Source organism: Sorex fumeus, unplaced genomic scaffold (assembly GCF_029834395.1).
Source record: "Sorex fumeus unplaced genomic scaffold, SorFum_2.1 ptg000037l, whole genome shotgun sequence".
Lineage (NCBI taxonomy): Eukaryota > Metazoa > Chordata > Mammalia > Eulipotyphla > Soricidae > Sorex > Sorex fumeus.
The window spans coordinates 78,592,267-78,620,173 of NW_026606094.1; the positions used below are offsets into that span (position 1 = coordinate 78,592,267).

Below are 27,907 nucleotides of genomic sequence, written 5' to 3' on the forward strand. Positions count from 1 at the left end.
TGCTCGAGCGGGCGCCAGTAACGTCTCCATTTGTCCCTGTCGCGTGCTAGTGTAGCCCAATGGCATCTGTTCGCTCCGGGAACATGAAGGTCCTCAAACCGATCGTTCATGATCTTGACGAAGAAGTCTGACCATCTGGAAGGTGGGCGGCCACGCGGTCTTTTGACATCCCGTGGAATCCAGTCGGTAACAGCTCTAGTCCAGTGGTCGTCTTTAAATCTCATTACGTGACCAGCCCATCTGATTTTCGACACCTTGGCATATGAGACAGCGTCCCTGATTCTTGATCGTCGACGGATGTCAGAACTCCGGATTCTCTCTCTCATTTGAGTGAAACGTGATATTCCAAGCATAGCTCTTTCTATTCTTCTTTGGGAGACCTGAATAGCGTTCTCATCCTGTTTGCGTAGGGCCCAGGTCTCTGAGGCATATGTTAATGCAGGAAGAACAGTGGAATCAAAGAGATGTGCCCAGAGCCGGAAGTTCTTCGTCCTCTTAGCTATTTCTTCGACGTTCTTGAAGGCATTCCAAGCTGCTCTCTTCCTCCTGCGCAGCTCGGGTGCCAGGTCATTTGTCCTGTTGACCTCTCGACCATAGCTGTTGCATTCGGAGATGGTCGTTCCATTGAGAGCGAATGGGGTGTCAGGAACAAGGCTGTTTCTCATAAACATTGTCTTCGTAAGATTCAGCTGTAGTCCTACCTTTCCACACTCACGGTCAAAGTCGGCCAGCATTTGTGCCGCTTGGCTGATGTTTGGTGTTATTAAAACAATGTCATCAGCAAAGCGGAGGTGGTGTAGTTGCCGACCATCTATCTTCACTCCCATTCCTTCCCATTCCAGTCGTCGCATGATGTTCTTGAGGGTGGCACTGAAGAGTTTCGGTGAAATGGTATCACCCTGCCGCACCCCTCTCTTGACATCAACGATCACTTCTTTGTAGAATGGTGAGATCCTGGTAGTGAATCTGCAATACAGCTCACGGAGGATCCTGATGTATTGGGCTTGAATGCCCTGATTGGCTAGGGCTTCAATGACCGCTTCCGTCTCAACAGAATCAAAGGCCTTCTTTAAATCAATGAACGTTAAACAGAGTGGCATCTTGAACTCCCGAGAAACCTCAATGAGCTTGGTTATCATGTGGATATGGTCGATGGTGCTGAATCCTTTGCGGAACCCGGCTTGCTCGCATGGTTGTCCTTCATCTAGTGTTCTGCCAATCCTATTTAGGATGATTCGAGTGAACAACTTGTAGATGACAGACAATAGGCAGATCAGGCGATAGTTGCTAATGTCATGGATGTCTCCCTTCTTGAACAGTAGTACGGTCCTGCTGGTTTTCCATTGGGACGGAACCTTGCATTCAGACAGGTAGCGAGTGAAGAGCCGAGCCAGTGTATTGATGAGTACTGATGGCAGGTTCTTCAGGTGTTCAGGTCTGACCTTGTCTGGGCCGGGTGCTGTTTGTTTCTTTACCGACGAAATGGCGTGTCATATTTCGGAAGGGAGAACATTGGGAACGACATATCCATCCTGTGGAATTTGGTATGTCGGCAAGTGGACATGGCTATCGAAGAGATTTGAGTAGAAGTCATGGATAATCTTCTCCATTGCTGTTCTGGAGGATGTGATGGATCCATCAGGACGTTGGAGGGCAGTCATCTTGGTCTTATAGTTGGCGAAGGACAGGCGGGCATTACGAATACTTTTCCTGGCTTCTGCCGCATCTACCAGTTCTTCTGCTCTTCTCTCTTTGAGGTCTTCCTTGATCGCATCTCTGCACTGCTTTGCGAGCTCGGATGTTAGCTTGCAGTTGCCTGAGGCATGTGCCAAACCACGCTGGCGAATTAGCTCAAGAGTTTTCGAAGATAGGCGATTTTTTGTGGCTATCTCTCTCTTGGCGTTCCTCGCACATTCATGGAGGTGCTGAACAAGTCGATCGTATTCCTCGTCAATGTTGTGAACAATGGCATCTTCCCAATTCTTTTATAGGGTCAAGAAAACAAATTCTTGCACAAGATGAAAAAATAAATCCTCTAAGGGCCAGAATAGACAACAAGAGGGTGAAACCTTAAGATGGATTCTTTGGTTGGTTTTCTTTGATTCCATGAAGATTTGATCCTTTCTGAAGTCCCCAGGCTTCTATGTGTCTGGGGTAATAGTACTTTCTTTTTTCTTTTTTGAGATGGACTGTCCAGAGTTGAACACTGGAAGAATCCCAAAGCCCACTGATAGTCAAGCTAGAGGTGAGAACAGGAAATCTATCACAGGGGCACCTCACAAGTAGGTATGAATCAGGCTCTTCCCTCTCACATCACATCCAGCTCTTCTGCTACTCTCCCCATCTTTAACCTGGTATCACGTTGTTCATACCAAGCCATCACAAAGCCTCGCTGCTTCTGTCTCATATAGAAATATGGAGGCCCTGGATTACAGCTGCTGTTTCTGGGCAGAGTCTCGCCTCCCCTGACCTCTACCATCTTCAGCAGAGCAGATCTCAGAATCTCTTGGGAAACTTCTTGGAAACAGTTTCTGTCTGGGTAGGGTTGTGGAAGGTCTCTAGATTCATTATTTTTAATAAGTGGCCAATGATTGGGCTCTCTGGGAAGAAACTGATCCGTGAACGCCTGGAATTTGTTTGTGTCATTCTCCACATACAGAGATACTGGTGGAAATGTAAAGCCCAGGGGTTAGTGTCATTGTGTGATGAGCCGGAGATTGTGCTCTGACAGTCTCAGCAAGGTCCTAGCGGCATGCTGTATCCCCTTGGGAGAGCTTCATGAGGTCAGCTGGGAGAGCAGGCAGATGGGCTGGGGTCAGAAATGCCTTTTATGATGGAGCTTCAAGTGCTGGCCTTCCATAACAGTGACTGTCTTCTAAATATTTTCACATGGCAGTGAGGGCTAGCATTGCTCAGAGGAAGGATCTGCACAAATACCTTACTTTGCTGGTTTTTGCCCAGATGTTCACTTTAGTTCCATTAAGAAAAGACGTTGAATGGGCCAAGACTCAAGAAGTACATGTGGTACTACATGGAAAATATCATGCTAAGTGAAATGAGGCAGAAAGAGAGGGACAGACATGGAAATATTGCATTCATCTGGGTAACATAAAGTAACAAAATAAGAGACTAACACCCAAGAACAGCTGTGATAAATACCAGGTTGTTCACTCCATGGCTTAAAGGCCAGCCGCATACTCCAGGGGTAAAGGCAGCTCAGATAGAGAAGGGAGCACCAAATAAAGGGTGCTGGGAAGATCCGCCCAGGATGGGAGATGCATGCTGAAAGTAGACTATAGACCGAACATGATTGCCACCCAATGTCTCTTCTGCAGATCACAGCACCCAGAAGGAGAGAGAGAACAAAAGGGAGTGCCCTACCACAGAGGCAGGGTGGGATGGGGGATGAGGGTGGGTGGGAGGGATAATGGGATTGGTGGGGATGGAGAATGGGCACTGGTGGTGGGATGGGTACTCGTTCATTGTATAATTGAAACCCAAGCACAACAACTTGTAAGTCTACAACTGTACCTCATGGTGTTTCACTAAAAAAAAAAAAAGTAGGCTAGACAATCAGATAGGATAAAGAACAGAAAAGCATTATGTCATGTGGCCCGATGGCCACTGCAGTAAAGAATATACTATAGCTAACACTTCTCTCCTTCTGACCCAGTTGCAATCACCAAGGCTTCCCATCTTATGGTTGAGCAACTCTAATTTACCAGTTGCAAGATGTGTCAGGAGCAGAAATGCAATTGTGTCTAGTTTTAGTCAATGACAACCTTCTCTCATCTTTAAAAAAATTATAAAAGGCACTCTAATTCTTCAGTATTTCTGGAGTCCACAGGAAATTGGGCAGAATTTCTGTACTTTGTATGCACAATGTGATTCTCTCTCTGTGCATCACCTCATGAAGCTGTATGCTTGCTGGTGAAGCAGTGGAGCGAGCTGGGCAGCCTGTGCTGAGGGGGCTAAAGAGGAGCAGCCGAACCCGGTCCACAGGATCACAGGGAGGACTAACGTGGGCAAGGACTTGGAGGCTGGAGCTGTTTCCTCTCTGGCGAATACGCATTTTCAGCAGCCAGATTAAGGACTCATTTTGTCCTTGACACCGCTTGAAATTCAATCTGCGACTACTTACCCTACAACAGCTGACTGCCAGAGGTCATGTTAAGATTTTATAATTGTAAAGCGACAGTCTTTGCTGGCTAAATAAACATTTGGGAAATTGTATTTCTGAATTGCTTCCTGCCTTCCCCAGCATTCCCAGCCCATCCAGCAATCCTGGTTCAGTGCAAAGCAGCATTTAATCATTTGGAAACCATTTTCGAACAGATGGGGGAAGAGACAGGAGGGCAGCATTTCTTGCTGGCCTGGATGATCTCCCTTCCTCCCCTTCTTTTCCAACAAAACAAGTCAAGGACTTGGTTTTCTTTTGAAAGAAGAGACAGCATGACATGTTCTCAGGTTTTCTCTTTGTTTTATCCTTTGAAATCTCTCTAATTTGAGATCTTCTAGCAGACCCAGAAAACTAGTTTTGAATCTGACTGCAAAGGATGTACTGGAGAGAAGTGAAGGTTACCAAGAAGGGGCAGAAGAAACATTTCTTGCCCACAGTGAAATGAGGCTGAGAACCTTTGATTCTGGGGAGCCATGAGGGTGATTCACCACACTCTTTTTATTGAAAACAAGAATCTTTTCAGATGAACACATTCCTAATCCTGTGAACAGGCTCTCAGGGACTGTGTGAGCAGGAGAGAAGGGACTGTCTGCTGCGGTGAGAGACGCCCAGGGCTGTGGAGAGAGAGGTTAGATTTGTAGGAGAGTTTTCTACTTTTGAGAGAGACCATGGCAAGGAAATGTTGAGTGACCTTTTGGTGGGCAGAATGAGCTCTGAAGAAACCTTTGCTTTCCTGTGGTACTCACTGCTCTCTCTGGACAAAATGGTCTCCTACCTGGCACTGCAAAGGAAAGGAAGTAAACCAGCCAGCACTGGAGGAGCTTCAGAAAGGCCCTGGTTTATACTGGGCACTGACACACTCAGCCCTGGAGTGAGGCCCTGCAGCCAAAGGCTTGCTCTGGAATATATAGTCCCACGGCAGTACCTTTCGGCGTGGGATTCAGTGCATAGAGGGATTACAGTATGGTGGAGGGTGGGAGCTAGCCAGTTTAACCTGCTTGCATAATCTACGGATTAGGAATTCAGAACCTCTGTTTGCTGCACAGGTGACATGGTCTCCTTTACAAAGGCAATTTCTGTGTTTTCACCTTCTTCAGGTCATTTTGGAAAGATTTTGAAAGAATTGTTGAAGAGAGGATAATCTGGTGTTTGATGGTTTATAACCTTGTGCATGAGGCAGTTCCAGAATAGCAAGGCACAAGCAACAGGGTCTAATAACCAAGCAGATGGCCCAGGCTGCATAGCCCACCAGAACCAGCTTTGGTACTCTGGAACCACTGAAGGATTCTGCTGCCCTTCTTGGACAGTCCTGCACTCAGCATTATCTTGGGCTAGTTGGAGTGACTCCAAACTCCATCTCAAAGGATTTGAGCGGCTTCTGCTGGATAGACACTAACTGCTTCTGGGCCCCATCTTACTGCTCTCGACTCTGCTTTGTGGTGCCAGATTGGATGCCACAAACTGGGAGAAACTGCCAATTGAAATGGGGAGATGGGCAGTAGGAGGGAGAGGAAAAATGATCTTCTAGCTTCTGGTTGAGATGGTTAGTCTTCAGCCCCTCCAATCTTCTTTGCCACTACCCCACAGTCTCTGTGCATGCCCCATGGTTGCAGGAGCTGATCCATGTGCCCTTGGCAGTCACACACAGGCTGAGGTTGAGCACCATCTGTACTTCTTCATTTAGTTTTTGGGAATAACCCAGGTCAATTCCTCTTGCTAGGAGGTTATGTTAATTGTGTTACCTGCCCCCCTTTGGTTTCAACCATTGAAGTGCTTCCAAGGCTCATTGCCTCCCCAGAGACACTCCAAATTCCCCATGCCATGTTACACTTCTCCTTTGTGAGACACTGTCCCTGCATTTTTCTCCAGTCTATCAGTGTCCCCCACTCCATAACAATATACACCCCTATGTCTGGTGTGTGGAATTGGAAATAAAAGCTGTTGATTATCGACTGCAACCCATTTCTCCTCAATCAGTTGGAAAATGTCAATCAGCCCCGAAGGCACCCTGGACCCCCAGGCCCAGGGGGCGGTGACTCAGACATCAGATGAGTGGTGGGCAAATATTTTCTGCCAGTCTGTGTGGTGTCTTTTTATTCTGGTCATTGTTCCTTCTGCAGATCAAGAGCTTCTTAGTTTGATGTAGTCCTATTTGTTTATCTTTGCTTCCATTTGCTTGGCCAGTGGAAGGAGTCTTGAAGATGCCTCTAGATTTAATGTCATGAGGGTTTTGCCTATGTTTTCCTTTCTAGACTTTTCCCTGAACTCCCTCACCTCATGATCAATAACATTGATTATCCATGTTAAACTCAGAGTTATAAATCCGCTTCCTTCTGAGATTTTGCTCATACTCTTTCATCTGCCCACACCCTCCTTCCATGTCTGCTATGACATGGATGTCTCTACCTGTGGGTCCACATGCATCACAGGAGCTAATGCTCTGGAGTTTCTCATCTGCTCCCCTGTCTTGGCCCATGAGGCCTGCCTGGAGCTCTCTGAGAACCTGGATTTTTTCCATTCCCTTTAACGCTGTAACATTTTCCCTTTTCATAGGGCTTGGCACGTGGATTGGTTTTTGATGATGTTTTGTTCCACTTGCCACAGGCATTAAAAATCAAACAACCAAAACATGAAATATCTGCGTGCAGCTGACCTCTGAGATGCTGCAGAGTTTAATGCTTGTACTCAGCTTTACTTCTAGACAAATGAAAAAAAACTTAAAGGTTGTAAGTTTTTAAGACTTGGTCTTCTTTTTTAAAAGGAACATGGTCCATAGTAGCTAAAAACTAAATTCATGAATCAGTTTAATATTTGGTAGTGGTTGGATGGTTTTAAATTATGATCTGGGAAAAATAAACTATGACTTGGATACTAAAAAGATACTACAGGAACAGACAGATATAATGAGTATAAAGACTTTGCAAGAGTGTGTGGAAACAAATCATTATTATTACTAATTTTAAAAAAGAAAAAATCTTGCAAACACAACATTGTTATGATTAGCAGTATGTGTGTGTATTTGTATGTGTGTTTGTGTATTGTGGAGTGCTGAGAAAGAGTGGAAAATCTGTAAAAGTTTTAACATTGTATAAGGATTGTTTTTTTGGTTTCGCCTCTCAGAATTCATTCTAATATGAGCTTTATATTTTATTTTTTTCTAGTAAGAAGAATATTAAAAAATATTTCAAAACAAATATAATAATCCAAAATGTTAAAAGGATCTTCTATGAGTGATAATATAAAGGGAGAAATCTAATGATTTTTTAATAATTTCTGTATTTACTTATATTTCTTCATTGAACACTTAACATTTATAACTAGATAAAAGCATTAGAACAACAATGAACTCTCTTCTCTCCCATGTTGAACTGATACACTTCCTTCTCCTCTAGTGTTTGGCATGACTATGTGACGACTTTGATAGTAGGTTGATGGAGGCTAAAAGGCAGCAGATGTCCAGATGTCCTGTTTGAAGGACCCTGTTTAGAGGACCTTCAGCTTGAAGCCAAGAGCAATAGAGTGCTGCTTCCTGCCCATTGCTGTGTGGATGAGGAGGCATGATCATTTCAAGCCACTGAGAATTGAGGTGGTTTGAGCAGCTTCATTTTGACAAGAACTTGGTGATAAAGCTTTATTTTTGATGTTCACTTTCTAAGAAAGATTTCTCTCTCTTATTCTTCTTGTCTTATCTTCCATTTTTACCAAATTGTATCCCACAGAGGTGCCCAGGTTTAGGAAGAAATGTACCAACTTTTAGCTGAGGAGGAATGTTAACTTGAAAAGACGTTTTAAGAATCCTAGCACATCAGAGGCTTGAAACATTGACAAAATGGCACTAAAATTGTAGTGTTGTCCTACCATCCACAGCATAACTGCCAGATGAGAGTAAGGAATCCCAATTATGATTACGCCCATTTTGGGTTCCATCTCAGCCAGCCTCATTGACATTCTCATGGTAATTTCTCAAAACTATTTATTCACTGCCCCAAGTGATAGAGTTGGGATGAGAATGAACACAAAACCAAGAGAACAAATGCTAATATGTACTTTTCAATTAGTTCACTGTTGTGAATAGGAGATGAAAAATGTTACCACCCAAATCCACTTGTGTGGGTACTAGGCTGGGGCTGCAGCGTGTTTTGTGGGAGTAATCTCCTTGCATTTTGTTCTCGATAAGGGTATTTTCTTCCCCACAGTTGTAGTACATTGAGAATTGAACTCTGGGCTCCTATAAGAGCAACCAGTTGAGAGGACATCTTCTCAAGGGGAACTCTAATGAGAGGGGAACCCCTTTCCTCATCTTCAGGTGGCTACCTGTCACTGAGTGACGTCACTGCACTGATTCAAACTTCCAGCCATCAACTCTTTGAAGCACCTCACCTGTCTGAGATGGTTCCTAGGCTCATCACTTAGGGGTTAGGTAACTGATTTGAGAGGACACTGACGGACAGTGATTCTTCCTCCTGTTAGCTGTTACCTCAGGCAACCTCGTCAACCTTTCCGAGTGTCTCCAAAGTGAATTGCATGGTAAAGACAACTACCTCATAGAGCTTTTCTCAAAGATAAAATAAAGCAATGTTTTTCTTCGATCAGTTTTCTTAAGTATTTGCTTAAAACAAAAGCAATTCCAAAAATCTTAGAATATTTGACACAAACATAATACAAATTCACCAAAGAGAAATTAGAAAAATATGTTACCCAGAATTCCACCAAATAAAGATAGGAGTTTTAACACACAGATCTATACTTTCCATTATTTTCTTGTGCACAGTCACACTTAGATGTTTATAAAATTGTTTTATACGTACTATCTTAAACCTTCTTTGCTTCCCTAACAAGTTATCATCAGCATTTTTTCTTGCTAATAAATGTGTTTATATGATTTAGTTCCATTCATGCAGTCAGAAAATTGCACAACTTTTTCCTTTTATTTTAGCTGAGTAGTATTTCACTGTGTGTATATAAAACATACATATATATTTTTAACCCAGTCATCTTTCTTGAGGACTTGGATTGTTTTCAGATCTTGGCTATTGTGAATATTGCTGCAATAAACACAGGAGCATAAAGGTCTTCAAAATAGAGTTTTGGAGTATTTAACAAGAAGTACAATTGCTGGGTTGAATGAATACTTATTTCTTAGGGTTTTTTTTTTGAGAAGTGTTCATCTTTTTTTTTTTGAGAAGTGTTAATTTTTTTTTGAGAAGTATTTTCCAAAGTGGTTGAACAAGTGCCACTTGCACCAACAGTGGATAAGTGTTTCTTCTCCTCCACATCCATGCTGGCACTGACTGTTTTGCTTTGTGTGGTTTGGTTTGATATTTGAGCCACATGTAGCTGTGCTCAGGGCTTATCCCTTACTGGCTCAAGGGATCATATAGTGTTCCAGGGAAGCACCCTACCTGCTGTACTATCTCTCCAGCCCCTTGTTCTTTTAAAAAATGTATATCAGTCTCACTAGTGTGAGGTGTTCTTTCATACCAACGGAACTAGAGGTATTATGCTGTGTGAAGTTAGCTGGATGAAGGACAGATACAGAATGATCTTCCCATATGTGGGAAACAAAGAAACATAATAGGGGAATAGTCAAAGGCTATATAACCTGAGAACTGAGCTTACCTGGAGGAGGGAGATGACTGGGAGTAGTCCTTGGGACATTAGTAGAAGAAAGATATTTTGGTGCTGGGTGTGGTATTGAAACATTGCATGCATGAAACTCTATCATTGACAGTATTAAAAATCATGACACCCTCAGTAAAAATGGGGAAAATGTTTAAAAAGAAAGAAATGTGTTTATACATGCATCAATGTTTTCCATACTAATTAATTTTCAATATAAAACTTTAGACACTGAATGCTTTGATTTTGTATGTGTGTTAAATAACTACTGAGAAAGCACTTGTGTTGCTGGATGCTGACCCATATTTGACTCCTTGGCACCACATATGGTTCCCTGAGTTCTGCTCTGCCAGGAGTGAGCACTGTTGGACATAGCCCCTAAACAAAAACAGGAAACTTAATTGTTGATGAATGCTCATGTACTTAGAGCAAAAGACTTGGAAATTTTCAAGACAAATTTCCAGATGCATAATTACTGATTAAAGTGACAAGCATTTTAGCATCACTTTATACATAGTGGAAATCACCTTTCAGAGTAGTTTTAGCAGTTAAACTCTTCTGAGAGGTTAACAATATGTCTATTTCCTCATATTTATAATAAAACAATTCTGCTTGTTTGTAGTTTAGGTCAGGTACAGTTGTGCTCAGGGACTACTCCCAGCTCTCTGCTGTACTTGAGAGTCACTCCAGGAAGTGCTCAGGGATCCATGTGTTGTCAGCAATTGAATAAAAATACTTTGCAAGCAAAACATAAACTGAGTGCATTGAGCCATCTCCGATCCACTGACTCAGTTTGGCTACTTAGTAGATGACTAATAGCAATGCATTGTTGTTTAAAGTTGTGATTCTTTGATTAGCTCTAAAGATCAAACTATTTTTATTGATTGATTATTAAAAAACTAAGTGCCATGTGGGAAGGAATTAGAGGATTATTAGGGGATTTATCTTGCCATAGCACTGTAGCACTGTTACACTGCCCTCCCGTTATTCATCGATATCCTCAAGCGGGCACCTGTAACGTCTCCATTGCGAGACTTGTTGTTACTGTGTTTGGCATATAGAATAATGCACGGGGAGCTTGCCAGGCTCTGCCGTCTGGGCGGGATACTCTCGGTAGCTTGCCAGACTCTCCAAGAGGGATGGAGGAATCGAACCCGGGTTGGCTACATGTGAAGCAAATGCCCTACCCACTGTGCTATTGCTCCAGCCCATATATGTGATAAAATGTTCTAGCATTTTGTTAATCTTTTACTTTTAGAAATTTTGAGATGCATACGTTTATGATTTGAATATTTTATATAACTAGAGTAACAGCATTTTCCATGGTGTTTTAGTGGTGGGGTGGGGCCGCATTGTGGATGTAAGGCTTCTAGTTTGAGCCCCAGCAACACCCCATGCCAGCAAGTGTAATCCCCAAAACAAGTGGAATTCTCTGTGTAACGAGTGTGTGACATCTTGCACACCACAGATACTGCATTCCTGTGACTCCTGAACGTTGCAAGTGTTGTTACTAATTATTACTACTAGTAATGTTACAATAAATATTACTACCATTGCTACTACTATTACAAAGGAAGGGGAGGGGAAAATGAAAATGGAAATTTCAATAAAAATGTTTTCTTCTTTTATTTTGCTTGATGACGCTCTACATGAGAATGGTATGTTTTCTGAGTCTTTGAATAACTGAGACTAGGTTTCTATGTTCTTTGAGTAAGAATAATACCTTATCATTTAGATCATTTTCCTTTTTCCTCCTCCAAGATGAAAGAAGAAAAGAAATCTAGTAATGAGAGATACATCTGATGCTGAGTTGTTTTTCCTCTAAGTATTTTTGTGAATGATTATTTGTTAGGCAGATGTAAAGGCGTATTTTTTTATACCTGGAATAATAAGAAAAGGCAGGAACTGAGGAGATGTCTCAGAGACTGGAGTACATTCATTTGGGAGGTTCTATGTTTTGGTTCCTGGCACCGCAGGTCCCCAAGCACAATGGGTGTGGCCCTGGCTCAGGGTACACTATGTGGTGCTGAGAACTGAACCCAACACTGATAGACCAGAGCAATGAAGCGGTCTGGTTAGTGAGTGTTGGTTGGGAGTGGTTCCTGATGCCCTAGAGCATTGCTTTGGAGGCCAAAAATTTTTTTACAAAAAGGAAATTGAGAATTCGATGACAATAAATAAACTATTTTATACCAAAACCTAGAGAAAACCTAGAGTTCTTTGTGGGAGTGTGAGTGTGAACTTGAAATAAGAATTTTCTCATCTCAACAAAATAATCTTTTATGATTGGTTTACTCACTGCTTCCTCTTTACCTCACTAATTTTCTTCTTTTGGGGTTTCCTATTTTAGCTCTAGAGCCTGTATGTACTACTTCTGATCTGAGTTTCATAATGTCCTCTGCTGGTCAATCTAGGTTTACTTAACTTTTTATGAGAGCCTTGTCTAACCTAATAGTCAGTATTGCCATTGTATTTCCACATCTGTCACATCTGGAGATGACTGTTTCACCCAACAGTAGCTTTTTTTCTGATATCAGATCCTTCCTTCTTCATGGGTAAAAGCAATTGAGGGTCTTAATTTAATATTTTTATACAGTTTTACTCTCTTTCTCACAACAAGAATATTTTTATAAGATCATTCTTTAGAGAATATGAGATTTTTTGAGAGGTGGGGGTTACACTTTGTGGTGCTCAGAACTTACTCCTGCCTTTGTGCTCAGGGTCACTCCTGGTGCTCCTGTCAGTGCTCAGGGCTCTTTTTGGTGCTGGGAATTGAACCTAGGTTCAAACATGCAAGAAAAGTGCTCTTCTTCCTAGATTATACTCCCTGCCCCTCAAACATTCTAATATGACCAGCTGTTCTCTGCTTGCTGATCTTAAAAAGGGATGTCTGGGTACCCAGTTGGTTCCCAGTTCCCTTGAGAGAGATTTAATCAGAGTGTCTGTGGTCAGGTCTAGTTGCTTTAGTCTGATATAAAACAAGTTGTTGTTTTGGAAATTCCTTTTCTCTGGATCAGAGTTTCTCTGAGTCATGCCCAGGCATGGCTTTAAGGGGAAGTTTTCCTCTCTACAGTGAAGTTTCTTTCCCTCTGGCACCACCCATCTTCTCTGTGAGCCAATTTCCTATCAGATTGATTGAAATACACTGAACTGAATGGATGTGGATGGGCCTTTTATGGTCAGTTTTGCTGAGCAGGGAATTTTGCACCTGTTAAGAGCTGGCATCCCATTCAGAAAGAGCAAGAGAAAGCAAACAAAGGCCAGCACATCCGAATGCTGACTGACAAAATTACTTACCAGAGACATCTGCGAAGCTGTGAGCCACTGGGGAGAGATTTGAAAATGAGCCCCGGCTGAGTCTCCCAGCACAATAATTCCCCTGGGTTCTGAACCTAGGTGGAACAATTTATTTGCATTATTTATGCATTCAAATAGTTTGAAATCTCTAGATTAGATACTTGTGAGAGCAGATACCCTGGTGCTTGTACCATGCACAGAATATAATAACAGTGATGCATTACCACCTTTTGCAAGTTGGAGAGTGATGGGTATAGTACTTAGGAGCTGAATGAGATTTCTAGGCTATCAGAGCTGCTAGCTAAGCTATGGAAATGCAGGTGTGTTTCCTAGCTCAGCATAAAACACTGTGAGTGAATGATGGGAGAATAAACAAATCAACACTTTATCTGAGCTCAGAAATGAGCCCTACATTTTGGCTCTGGAAATTGCTTTCTCAAAAAAAACCCCCATCAGTTTCTGTTATAATTCACTTTAAGAATTAATGAATTCATGGAATCATTTTGATTTTCTAAAAATGGTTGTGATCGTCTAAAGTCTTTCATTCAAAGAGCAGTGGGTGGATGATTGTGGTTGATTCATGTAGAAATGGAGATATAAGGGTATCCTGAGATGTAAAGGTAGTCCTGTTTGTTTGGAAGGTAAGAATCACTTTACCTGATTCTGAAGCCAAGCTATATAAATTTTTCCCTCTTGGGTAATTTCTTATGGGTTTGGAAGTAAGCCAGTGTCTGCTATAGTGAAAGAGAGGGTGAATTCTCCTTCCCTCACCTCTAACTTCCAAAACTCATACCAGAGAATGACCACCTCTCTCCAGTGGTTCCTCATATTGGGGGTCCAGGAGAGCCAGCACCTGGCCACACAAAGGGGCAGTGGGAAGTACTAGGACATTAAGGAAGCAGGATTTAGGGGTAGCCAATAGGATCTGTACAATGACCCCAGAGTCTCACACCAGATTTCACTTAAAGCTGAGTTTGTTTGTTAATTTGTTTATTCATTATTTTATTTACTCAATAAAGATTTCTAAACTGAATGGATGTATTAATTTGTACCTTTTTCCTGACTCCTGAGAGTTTAAAGACTTTAAAGTTGATTGAGGACAAGGACTGTTTCTTTTTTTTTTAAATTTTTATTAGTGAAACACCATGAGGTACGGTTGTAGATTTTTGTGCTTGGGTTTCAATTACACAATGATAGAACACCCATCCCTCAAGGACTGTTTCTTATCTTCCCATGAAAGCTCAGAGCCAAAAATCACCCTTAGTGCATAATAAATAGGTATTTGAGATATTCTGCTTAACAGAGAACTAAAGAAATGGAATGCTTCTTGGTGTTACCACAGGAGGTAAGGCGCTTGCCTTGCATGAGGCTGTCTTAGCATCCCCAGTGGTCCCCAAAGCATCACCAGGAGTGATTCTTGAGCACAACTGGGTGTGGTTGAAAATGAAAAAAATATTTCCTGAACATAGAGCAGTGACACTACTTCAATGCTAGGCTGGAGAGTTTGGGGGGCATCAAAACCAAGATCATCTTTCCAGTGGCATGTGTGTGTGTGTCGGGGGGTGGGGGGATTGTATGCTTCTCCTAAAATTACCCAGAGTCTTGCTGGGAAAGCTGGATAGCTACCTGCAAAAACTGAACTCTGACCTCTGTCTAATGACAGGCACAAAATTCAGGTCAAAGTGGATTAAAGACCTCAATATCAGACATGAATCCATAAGATACATAGAGGAAAATGTAGGCAGAACCTTCCATGACATTGAAGCTAAAAGTGTCTTTAAGGATGAAACAGCACTGGCCATGCAAGGTGGAACCAAACATAAACAAATGAGACTACATCAAACTAAGAAGCTTCTGGACTTCAAAAGAAACAGTGACCAAAATACAGAAAGAGCCCACAGAATGACAAAGAATATTTATACAATACCCTTCTGATAAGAGATTAATATCCAGCATATACAAGACACTAGTAGAATTGTACAAGGAAAAAAAACCTCCAATCCCATCAAAAAATGGGGAGAAGAAATAAAGAAAGAAATACAAATGGCCAAAAGGCGCATGAGAAAATGCTCCACATCGCTAGTCACCAGGGGGATGCAAATAAAAACAACAATGAGATATTATCTCACACCACAGAGACTGGCACACATTCAAAAGAACAAAAGCAACCAGTGCTGGCGTGGATGTGGGGAAAAAGGGACGCTCTTTCACTGTTGGTAGGAATGCCAACTGGTCCAGTCTTTCTGGAAAGCAATATGGGCATTCCTTCAAAAAGTAGAAATTGAGCTTTCATATAACCCCGAAATAATACTTCTGGGAATATATCCTGAGGATGCAAATAGCACAATAGAAACGACATCTGTACCTATATGTTCATTGCAGCACTGTTCACAATAGCCAAACCCTGGAAACAACCCAAGTGCCTGAGAACAGATGACTGATTTAAAAAATTTGGTACATCTACACAATGAAATACTATGTAGCTGTTAGGAGAGTTGAAGTCATGAAATTTGCTTTTAAATGGATAGACATGGAGAGTATCGTGCTAAGTGAAATGAGTCAGAAAGACAGGGACAGACACAGAAGGACTGCACTCATTTGTGGAGTATAGAATAACATAACATGAGGCTGACACCCAAGACAGTAAATATAAGGGCTAGGAGGATTGCCCCATAGCTGGAAGCCCGCATCATGAGCAGAGGGAGAAGGCAGATGGAATAGAAAAGGGATCACTAAGAAAATGATGGCTTGGAGGAATCAGTCGGGATGGGAGATGTGTGCCAAAAGTAGATAATGGACCAAACATGATAACCTCTCAGTGTCTGTATTGCAAACCATAATGCCTAAAAGTAGAGAGAGAGTATGGGGAATATTATCTGCCAGGGAGGTAGGGGGAGGGTGGGAGGGGGTGATACTGGGGAGATTGGTGATGGGGAATGTGCACTGGTGGAGGGATGGGTGTTTGATCATTGTGTGATTGTAATCCAAACATGAAAGCTTGTAACTATCTCATGGTGATTCAATAAAAATAAAAAATAAATGAAATAAAACAGTAACACAAGCCAAAAAATTAATAAAATAAAATTACCCAGAGTCTGGGTGTCTGTGGTATTTAAGCACTTACAATATAGCACCTTTGCTATATTTTTTGGAAAACTTTAATGACAATAGCTTAGAGGTCTCTTTAAAGCCATCCAGATATGAGTTTTTTTCTTTTTGGGTCACACTCGGTGATGCACAGGGGGGCTACTCCTGGCTCATGCACTCAGGAATTACTCCTGGTGTGTGGGGGATTGAACCTGGGTCGGTCATGTGCAAGGCAAATGTCCTACCCACTGTGCTATCACTCCAGCCCCCAGACATGAGTCTCTCACCCTGAATTTAACACAGAAATTATGACTACATGTTCAGAAGTTTAGTATATCAAGAAGAGCATGAGATAGAATTTAAAAGGCCATGGTTATTCACTTTCTTATTTGGAGAAGACTTCGATTTTTATTGCTATTACTTATCAGGTGTTTCATTTTCTAGCATTAAGATTAAAATTTATATCTTCCAAATAAAGGGATCAGTTAAGCAGAATAAGTTTTGAGCATTTCCCTCCATTTTTAAATGATTTTTTAATCTCTTTTTCCAATTGGCATAAAAATTAATGCAAATTTGTCAACTTAGCTGATGACTGCTTTGGTAGTCTGTTAAATTTAGTTGTACACAGATCAGACAAGAATTACATAATATTCTATTTAATAAGCACATCAGTTTTAAACATTCATACCTTCACAGAATTTTTTCTCATATGGAATTCCATCACTTGGATCAATCCCCTTTAAAAGAGAAAGTTTGAGATTAGTAGCTTGCTTTTAAATGTATGGGACACATACATTAAATATTGCCCAAGTGGCTTAAAAGTACCACATATGATTCCCAGAGCAACTCTGGATGCAGCCTCTAAATAAAACAAAGCAAAGCAAAAAATAATAATAACCAAAGTCAAATCAGTATATAAAACCCTTCAAAGCCTCCTGGGTTCTTAATTCAATGGAGCACCACTCCATGCAAGCAAGATGGAGCTCAAGGATCTGGGACAAGAGTAAGGACAGTCCCAGAACCTGGATCATATACTTCCTAAGGATGCAGGACAGGACTTTGCAGTGTGGAGCTGTCACTGAGGGTCCACTGGGACATAGGGGGACATAGGTCTGAGTGGACACAGCAGTCTGAGCTAGAGCCCAATGTATTGTAAGAGGTCCAGTGTCCAGAGACAGATGGTTTTAGAGAAGTTACACTCAGTGAGGTAAAGACTTCTTCACCACCACTGCCCCGTCTCCCAATAGATACACACAAGGAACATTTGACAGTGTCTGGAGATATACTTGTTACAATTGGGGAACTAGGAATTACTGGCATCTAGTGGATAAAGGTCAGGGATGGTGTGCAATATCCTATAGTTCATGGGGTAGTATCCACCAACAAAGAAAGTTTCTGGTCTCACATCAATATTGCAAGACTTAGGTCAGGCTTGACATGAGGCTGAGTTATGATTAACTGAGGAGACTTAAAACCCATAACAAAGCTGCCTTTAGCAATATTGGTCACTGGAAGAGTCAAGGAATGTTTTTAAGAGATATTTGTTTAGTGTGGATTGGAGGGTAGGTAAGACAGAGAAGGGACCAAGATGACAATAGTAACTGGTAATGATCACACTGGACAAGAACTGAGTGTTAAAAATAGGTAAAAGGATATTCAGGATAACCCTTCAATATCTTCAAACCACAATGAGAGAGAGAGAAAGAGAGAGGGGAGAGAGAGAAACAGAGAGAGAGAGAGAGAGAAGAGAAATGCCTGCCATAGAGGCTATGGGGTGGGGGTGATAATGGGAGGGAAAAACTGGGGACACTCGGGCTGGGAAATGTACACTAGTGAAGGGCTAGGTGGAACACTGTATGACTGAAACCAAATTATGAGCAGCTTTGTAAAGATCTATCGCACAGTGATTCAATAATAATTTTTTAATTGAATCACTGTGAGATACAGTTATAAGCTTTCATGTTTGAGTTTCAGGTCATGCAATGATCAAACACCCATCCCTCCACCAGTGCACATTTTCCATCATCAATGTCCCCTGTATCTATGGCAGACAACTTCCCCCATACTTTCTCTCTACTTTGGGGCATTATGGTTTGTAATATAGATACTGAGAGGCTATCACATTTGATTCTTTATCAACTTTCAGCACACATTTCCCATCTAGAATGATTCTTCCAACCATCATTGACTTAGTGATCCCTTCTCTATCCCCCAGATCATGAGACAGACTTTCAACTATGGAGCAATATTCGTGGCCCTTGTGTCTACTGTCCTTGGGTGTCAGTCTCACATTATGTTATTTTATATTCCACAAATGAGTGCAGTACTTTTAGGCCTGTATCTCTCTGACTCATTTCACTTAGCATGTGACCATCCACTTAGCAAATTTTAAGACTTCGTATTTCCTAACAGCTTCATAGTATTCCATTGTGTAGATGTACAAAAGTTTCTTTAACCACTAGTCTGTTCTTGACCACTAGGGTTGTTTCCAGATTCTGGCTATTGTGAACAGTGCTGCAGTGAATATACAGGTGCAGATGTCATTTCTACTGTTAATACTAAAATATTAAAATAAAAGAAGTTGGTGAACATAGAGCCTGCTGGGTTGGTGTTTTAAGGCCCCTCTGCTTTCTTTCAGCCCATGTGATAGTCCCTCATTATTTTTAATAGCTTTCTTCATGTCTCTTATATACCATAGCTATACATTTTAGAATGAATAAAATTTGAAATTTATAAGGATTCTTTTTTTGATGTGCAAAGAGATAGTATTGTTTTTTGACATTTGATGTATCTTGAAAAAATCAAGAATTTAACATCAGCTATAAAAAGAACAAAACGTCAATAAAATTACTTATTTTAAATAGTATGTTTTTAAAAAGAGGTATTTGTTTACATATACATTTCTATTTTTTGTTTGTTTGTTTGTTTGCAAAATGTAATCTGGAGAAGCACTGAATTCTACTACATATTATTAGTATTAGTAATGAAAGTGCTTGATCGTTAAGAGAGTGAGGAAAACTGTGATCACTTTCTGGGTCTTGGGGTCATCTAATGCATTTTAAATCATTGAATGAGGAATCTGGAAGCAAAAAAAATTAGTCAGCTTTATTTGGCCAAATATTTCCTTAATCTTGACAGTAGAATCACTCCTCCATATAGCTTAACCTCATACTGAACAGTAGGGTTCTATGAGTCCAGAAGTTTGGGAAATATTTGATTAGAATCTTTTGTTTTTGTTTTTATTTTTTGGGCCACACCCAGTTCTTAGGACTTACCTCTATCTCTGCGCTCAGGGATTACTCCTGATGTTCTTGTGAACCATATGGAATGCCAGGAATCAAACCCAGGTCAGCCATGTGCAAGGCAAGCATCCTACCCACTGTACTATCTCTATGTCTCCAAGATGTTTTTTTTTTATTATTTTTAGTGAAACACCATGAGGTACAGTTGTAGATTTACAATTTTTTGTGCTTGGGTTTCGATTATACAATGATCAAATACCCATCCCTCCACCAGTGCCCATTTTCCACCACCATGGATAATATCTCTCCCACCCCCATCGCTCCCATCTCACCCTGCCTCTGTGGCAGGGCAATCCCCTGTGTTCTCTCTCTCCTTTTGGGTGTTGTGGTCTGCAAAAGGGGCTTTGAGTGGCAAACATGTTCAGTCCATAGTCTACTTTCGACATGCATCTCCCCTCCTGGGAGGATCCTCCAAACACCCTTTATTTGGTGCTCCCTTCTCTATCTGAGCTGCCCTTTCCCCTAGAATGCCCAGCTGGCCTCTAAGCTATGGAGTAATCCTCCTGGTGTTGATCTCAGCTATTCTTGGGTATTAATCTCATATTTTGTTTCTTTATTTTCCCCAGATAAATGAGATCTTTCTATGTCTATCCCTCTCTTTCTGACTCATTTCGCTTAGCATGATACTTTCCATGTTGTACCACTTGTATGTAAATTTCATGACTTCATCTTTTCTAACAGCTACATAGTACTCCATTGTGTAGATGTACCAAAGTTTCTTTAACCAGTCATCTGTTCTTGGGCATTCAGGTTTCTTCCAGTTTCTGGCTATTGTAAAGAGTGCTGCAATGAACAAACAAGTGCAGATATCACTTCGACTATACATTTTTGCCTCTCTGGGATATATTCCCAGGAGTGGTATTGCTGGGTCAAATGGGAGCTCAGTTTCTAATTTTTTGAGAATCGTCCATACTGTTTTCCAGAAAGGCTGAACCAGTCGAGATTCCCACCAGCAGTGAAAGAGTGTGCCTTTCTCGCCACATCCGCGCCAGCATCGATTGCTTTTGTTCCTTTTTTTTTTCATTTTTTTTTAATTAGTGAAACACCATGAGGTACAGTTATAGGCTTACAAATTTTGTGCTTGGGTTTCAGTTATACAATGATTAAGTGCCCATCCCTCCACCAGTGCCCGTCATCCATCACCACGGATCCCAGCATCCCCTCCCCATGCCCCCCCCCCCCCGGTCCCATCCTTTGGATGTGGGCCAGTCTCTGAGGTGTGAGATGGTATCTCATTGTGGTTTTGATCTGCATCTCCCTGATAATTAATGATGTAGAGCATTTTCTCATGTGCTTTTTTGCCATTTGGATTTCTTCTTTGAGAAAGTTTCTGTTCATTTCATTGCCCCATTTTTTGATGGGGTTGGATGTTTTCTTCTTGTGGAGTTCAACCAGTATTTTGTATATCCTTGATATCAACCCCTTGTCAGATGTGTGTTCGGCGAATATCCTTTCCAATTCTGTCGACTGTCTTTGTATTTTGGTCACTGTTTCTTTTGAGGTGCAGAAGCTTCTTAGTTTAAGATAGTCTCATTTATCTATCTCTGTTTTCACTTGCTTCGCCAGTGGCATGGCATCTTTGAAGATACCATTAGCTTCAATGTCATGGAGGGTTTTGCCAACTTTGTCTTCAATGTACCTTATGGTTTCTGGTCTGATGTTGAGGTCTTTAATCCATTTTGATCTTACTTTTGTACATGGTGTTAGGCAGAGTTCTGAGCCCACTTTTTTGCATGTAGCCGTCCAGTAATGCCAGCATAATTTGTTAAAGAGGATTTCCTAACTCCACATTTCTTGCACCTTTATCAAAGATTAGATGATCATATGATTGAGGGGAGATGTCAGTGTATTCAACCCTGTTCCATTGGTCTGCAGTTCTGCCTTTGTTACAGTACTATGCTGTTTTAATTATTACTGCTTTGTAGTACAGTTTGAAGTTCTGGAGGTTGATTCCTCCCATTTTCATTTTCCCAAGAATTGCTTTAGGTATTCGTGGGGGCTTATTGTTCCATATAAATTTCAGGAGTGTTTGCTCCATTTCTTTGAAGAATGTCATGGGTATCCTTATAGGGATTGCATTGACTTTATACAATGCTTTCGGTAGTGTTGCCATTTTGACAATGTTAAGTCTCCCGACCCATGAGCAGGGGATATCTTTCCATTTCCTCATGTCCTCTTTTATTTCCTGAAGTAGCGTTTTGTAGTTTTCTTTGTACAGGTCCTTTACTTCCTTAGTTAAGCTGATTCCTAGGAACTTGATTTTCTGGGGAACAATTGTGAATGGGATTGTTTTTTTCATGTAGCTTTCTTCTCTCTCACTGTTTGCGTATAGGAAAGCCATGGACATTTGGGTATTGATTTTATAGCCTGCAACTTTACTATACAAGTCTATTGTTTCTAGGAGTTTTTTGGTGGAGGTTATTGGGTTCTCTAAGTATAGTATCATATCATCTGCGAATAGTGAGAGCTTGATTTCTTCCTTTCCTACCTGAATGCCCTTAATATCCAAGATGGTTTTTAAAGTCCCTTCTGTCTTTATGATTTTATGACTCTGGGCATTGTTTTCCTCCATGAAAGGGAGAGATATTAAGGCAATGTGCCTTTCTGCCATTGCCTAAGTCTCGGTTTCCTGAGTTCCTGATTGACTTCCATGCACTGAAACAGTCTCTTATAGCCATCAGGGACAGAATGGCCCCCAGAACACAGAGCAGCCTCCCACACGAGTAAGTCTCCAGCATGATAACTAAGCTGTGTTTACCAGATCAAGGCGACCTTAGTTTTTTTCAACTTGAGATCTGGGGAAGATGTCTTCCTGTCTGCCCCACTTTCCTCTAAGAAAAAAATGTTGGATAATTTTTAGCAGATTATTCTTAACAAGCAATACAAAATAAATTATTCAGGTCTTGCTTTGGGGGCAGGCTTTGGGGGTTTGGGAGGAAAAATCCAAAATGTGGAGGTGGGAAAGGCAGAATGACTGAAACTCTGTGGGAGGGGTGGGCTGTACTGTGATCTGTCCGACTCTCAACATCCTGTAGGCTATGGACATTCAGTGCCTTGGAGAGAGGGAAGTGTTTACAGAAACTTTCTTCTCTGCACCTAACAATTAAAAGGGACAATTGTTCAGAAGCATAAATTTATGTGAAGTGGTGAATTGATTTTAAATTGATTTTGAAATTTAAATTGATTTTAAATTTCATTTATTTATTTTTCATTTATTTATTTATTTATTATTTACTTATTTACTGATTTATGCAGTATAGGCCTCCCAAGCAATGTTCAGGGTACCTGGGGCTACTTCTAGGGATACTTCACCTGACCAGATGGTTCCATTCCAGGTCCTAAGGATGCTGGGATCACCAGGGCCATACCAGTAGTATGTTTAGGAGTCTCCAGAAATACATTTGGTGTGTGCAAGATTTTGAACTTGCATCTGGTGCATGCATGCATCCCTGACCACTGAGCAATCTCCCTGCCTCCAAGTGATAAATCTTAAACTTCATGGCTCCTATTTACATGTTCTCTGCCTGCCTGGTTGCTAGGGATGGCTTGAGAGCCATACTGAGTTCTAGGTGAGGAGAAGTCAGGCTATATTTGAGACCTATTTTCATGCCGTTTCTCCTCAGAAATTGGAAGAGGGATCAAAAGAAATATCTGTGAACTGGGAAGACAGCTCATCTAGTATAGCATATGCCTACTGTGTACAGGCCTTAATTGGATCTCTGACACCACATACCCTCCCTTTTGGCACCTCCAGGTGTAGTTCTACTAACTCCAGACCACCTCTGTACAAATTCTCCAAACTTTGTTGGGTGAAATCCTTATAAAAAGAGAAAGAAAAGGAATGGAACCTGAATTTCAAGACTCCAGTAATTGATTAGGATATCTTTTATTGCTCAATTATTTATTTTCGTGCTGGGTTTTGCTTTTGTAATTTGGTACAATTTTTCTTTATATTGTATCAAATTGTATAAGTTTAAGAGCCCATAAAACCTGCTGCCATTGACATCTTTAGGTAAGAATTTGACTGTTTTCCACCCTTCCCTCTCTTTTGTCTGCTGGAAAGCTGTGAATTCATTCTTCACAGAGAACTAGGACAGCAGCATTAGATGATTCAGATGTGGGTGGTAAGGCAATATCAGGGTAATTTCTACTCTTGACTAGTCTTATGAAACAGGAAAAGAATGACTGGAAAGGTATGCAGAATTTGTGACTGAAATCTCGAGACTCTCATAGAGTCTGGAATGGTTGTCCTCCTTCCATCTCCCTTTGCTTCCAGTAGTCTGACAGTCATGCCCACGAACTGTCTCTGGTGCCATATAATCTCATTAACAGATATGATCCAGAGACTCACAACTAAATCTCTCAGAAGAGAGCAACACAGAGTGATACTCCGCAAAGATGCCTCCAGACCCCAAAGTCACCATTCAGTTAAAAAAATTTAAATTAACCTCAGATTTATAACCAAGCTTAAAATTTTAGAATTCCTGGAGCACATGGCCACATTAGAGGCTGAATGACATCTCTTTCTACACCACAACTGTACCAAGAGTAGCATACCACATTGGATGGGGTATAAAGTAGAAGGCAACCAATCTCGAGGGGGAAATATCTATATATTAACTCACAAGTCTCAAACTTTAACAGCATGTTAGTAATCTCTTATACAAGGACTTAATAGCCCCAGGCTAAAATACAACAATCTTCACATACTTTCCTCTAAGGAAAATTTTGTATCATTTTTAGCAGATTATTCACAAGAAGCAATATAATATAAATTATTTAGGTCCTACTTTGGGAGTAGGCTTTGGGGTTTGGGGTGGAAAGATTCAAAATATGGTGGTGGGAAGGTGTAATGGTGGTGGGACTGGTGTTGGACTACTAAATGTAATAAACTATTGTGAGCAATTTTATAAAAATAAAATAAAATTGAAAGTAGGTAACGGAACAAACTTGATAACCTCTCAGTATCTGTATTGAGAAGGATGATGCCTGACAGAGTGGGAGGGGAGAGGGAGAGAAAGAGAGAGAGATAAAGAGAGAGAGAGAAAGAGAGAGAGAGAGAGAGAGAGAGAGAGAGAGAGAGAGAGAGAGAGAGAGAGAGACTGCCATAGAGACAGGCCGGGGGCTGGCAGTGGCAGGAATGATACTACATTCTTATTGATGGTGGGAAATGGCCACTGGTGGAGGGATGGGTGTTGGAACACTGTATGACTTAAACCCAATCAAGAACAGCTTTGTAACTGTATCTCACAGTGATTCAATAAAGAAGAAAAAAAAAGAATGAAGGGAACAAAAATGGTGACAGCATCTGGATTGCTCTAATTCTTTAGGATTGTTGCAAGCCTTACTACTACTACTCTCCACTAAATTTCACACTCTTAAGGAAAGGAAAAAGGGATTAGATGTGGGTGACTTTAAGCTAGGTTTATAGGGTTGCTATTGAAAGCAACCCCACTCTGATTCCATCACTGACATGCCTCACACGTGATGAGAATTCCATATCCCTTTTCCAAACAGCAGAAACAGAGTTGCTTTAATCTGTCCGTTTATTTCTTAGGTACAACTAAAGTAAAGAGGGAACAGGCTCTTAAGGTGGGTAGAAAGTAAGAGAATAAGGTTCAATCAGAATTTAGTTGCTTACCCAAATGCCATTACAGTTAGAATCCTGATGTATATCCCAGTTGTCTGGCCTAGGAAGAAAACACCAGCATGGGCATTTGGCAACTACACATCATCCAGTTAATGTTAGCTTCACAAATGAATAAATAAATGAGTGAATTAATGAGTGCTACATGAAGTATTATCATAAACCATGTTTTTTAGACATGTTTCATATACTCTTGTATGCACAAAAGTCTCTACCTTGACTTTTTGCCACTATCTTTGGTTTGAATATTAGTGAAGAACTTTGAAACAAATCTATTATTGATCATATCCATAGAATTTATTGTGATTGAATCAGCATAATTAATCACCTATACTACATTTTATAGAGGTATGTGAAGACATTAAAATAATGGCCCCCAAACACTCCAACTAAAAATAAATAAAATCAAGTAAAATCATGGTTCTAGGTCTCCAGAGAGAGAACTGGGATTAAAGTGCTTGCCTTGCGTGTAACCGACTTTGGTTTGATCTCCAGCACCACAAATGGTCCCTGAGTACCACCAAGAGCCAGGGAAAAGCCTTAAGTAACGTTGGGGGTGGCCCCCAAAGCCAAAAACTAAATAACTGTGTTTCCCAAATCCTAAATGTTGGGTTTGTTTTGTGTTTTAGCACTGTAGTCGCAGACTACACAGAGGATGGCAAATTCATGTTTTCTCTCTCTCCTTTAAGTTGAATCACCAAAAGACACAAGTTACAGAGCTGCTCATGATGGAGTTTCACTGAGAGATGTTGGAGGGAACATCCCTTCACCAGTGTCCACTCCCCTTCACCAATGTCCCCAGATATTTTCCTGCCCCCAGCCTGTTTCTGTGAAAGACACTTTTTCACTTTTGGGCACTTTGGTTTGCTGATACCATTACTGAAAAGATATCATGCATATGACTTTACCTCCTTTCAGCACTCCATTCTGTCCAGAGTGATCACTTCTTACTATCATTATCATCTAGGTTCCTTTTCTGACCTAACCCCCTTCTCCATTTTGTGGCAAGGACCAGGCCTCCTGGCCCTCATGTTCATTTTTTTAACTTGGAGGTCATCAGCTCAGATCTAAAGGGTGGCATTGTATTACAGCCACGGGAGCAAAGCCCTTTTTCTGGTGACTGGTGGGGAAAAAAACTACAATTTCTGAGTCCAACCCTGCATGCAAACTCATTTTGGAGGCTGAGGCTAGGTAAGTATTCACAATTGGGTTGGGAAGATAATCAAGGGGATGAGCATTTTACTTGAAAGTGGGAGGTCTGGGTTTGACCTCTTGTTTCCCTGGGCATCTTTGGAGTGAGACCTGAGCACAGAGCAGGCATAACCCTGAGCATTGCTGGATATATCAACACCTGTTCCTGCTGCAAACAATGTGTTCATGTTTACTTTCTTGTATCTCCCTTTAGCAACCACCACAAGAGGATGCTTATTTCTACCCAACTACCACTACCCAACATGGGTGTTTTTGACAAATGAATGATTTTTTCACTGTGCTTTCTAATCAATAAGGAAATAGAGGACCCTTATGTCTGTAAGTTGAAACCCTCTTGCTAGTGGAGGGAGCTGATCCTCTTTTCCGGGAGATAATTTTCAAAGTCAGCGACCAGCAGAGGCAGTTACCTTCTTCCTGGGTATACCATCTTGTTGCTGTCATTGCAGTCTCTCCCACGCCAGTGATAACCCCGCAGAGTCTGAAATTGAAGAGCACACACAGGCAAAGATCAGTTCTACCTTGAGGTTATCCAAGATAAAAGTCATTCAGAGCTGCCCAAGGGATATTGACATCTGCCATTTTTAATTTCCAATACGATCTAGGAATACCAGAGATCATGAGTACATTTGTGGTTTATATGCAAGACCTACTTTATGAGGTAAAAGGTAATTGACTACCAGGTGGAGGTGTGTGAAGGTGTGTGCATATGACTTTGGTTGCATGTATGGGGTTCATGTTTAAGAACGTGTCTGTGTGTGCATTCATATGTGTGGTTAGTTATGCATGTTGTGCACAGGCATGTACTTGTATGTGCTTCTGTATGCACTGGTATGAATTTCTGCTTCCACAAATGGCAGGATCTTCTAACTTTCTGAACTTTTTTCAAATAATCTTCAAGTACATTATCCTCCAAACATTTGGATTATTGGCCAAATGATGGATCATTTTGCCTAAAAATTAAAATATTTCTAGCTAAATTAGGTAATTATGTGGGATAATTATATATTTTATCTGTGTAGTCTAAAAGGATCCAGAGACACGATAGCAGGAACTATATTTTTATTTGCCTTTCACAAGTAGTGAATCTGAGATCACACAATCTTTGAGGAATTTGTGACATTTGTTAATTGTTTGCTCTCACAGGAAATATCCTGACATCCTAACTGCTTTAAATCAAAGATGCACACATGCATAGACACACACTTCTAATGAGTAAATTAAAGTACGCATATTTCCAAAATGATTCACAGCACTTTTTCAAGATCATTGATCCAGTGGAGAATTGTAGCTGGGAATAACTTCAGGAAACAAAAGCAGTTTAGGTCTAGGATTTCCCAAAAATTCCTTAAAAATCGTGAAATGGTGTAATGGCAAATTAAGAACACATTCAAATACAATTCAACCTGTCTTACTTTAAAAGAGTTTTCAGGAAAAATTTTCAGAAAGCAGTGCAGTATTTCAGAAACATATGGTTACTCTTAATACTTACGGGGAAAACACTGTACTTGTCTGAATCCATGTCTTTGAATGGCACCGAATTTTTTATAGCACTAGGAAAAAAAC

At 41.0% G+C, this 27,907-nt stretch overlaps 1 protein-coding gene across 2 annotated transcripts in view; it reads right to left on the reverse strand.

Annotated features, from left to right (window-relative positions):
• AOAH (acyloxyacyl hydrolase) overlaps positions 1-27,907 on the reverse strand; it is a 239,194-nt gene that overhangs the window by 105,136 nt on the left and 106,151 nt on the right. For both annotated transcript variants that reach the window (XM_056118527.1, XM_056118526.1), the window contains 5 exons: positions 27,834-27,894; positions 26,752-26,822; positions 25,127-25,175; positions 16,872-16,920; positions 13,097-13,191 (listed from right to left, as the gene is read on the reverse strand). In XM_056118527.1, coding sequence (XP_055974502.1) covers positions 13,097-13,191; positions 16,872-16,920; positions 25,127-25,175; positions 26,752-26,822; positions 27,834-27,894 — 325 coding nt within the window. The remainder of the gene's footprint in view (positions 1-13,096; positions 13,192-16,871; positions 16,921-25,126; positions 25,176-26,751; positions 26,823-27,833; positions 27,895-27,907) is intronic.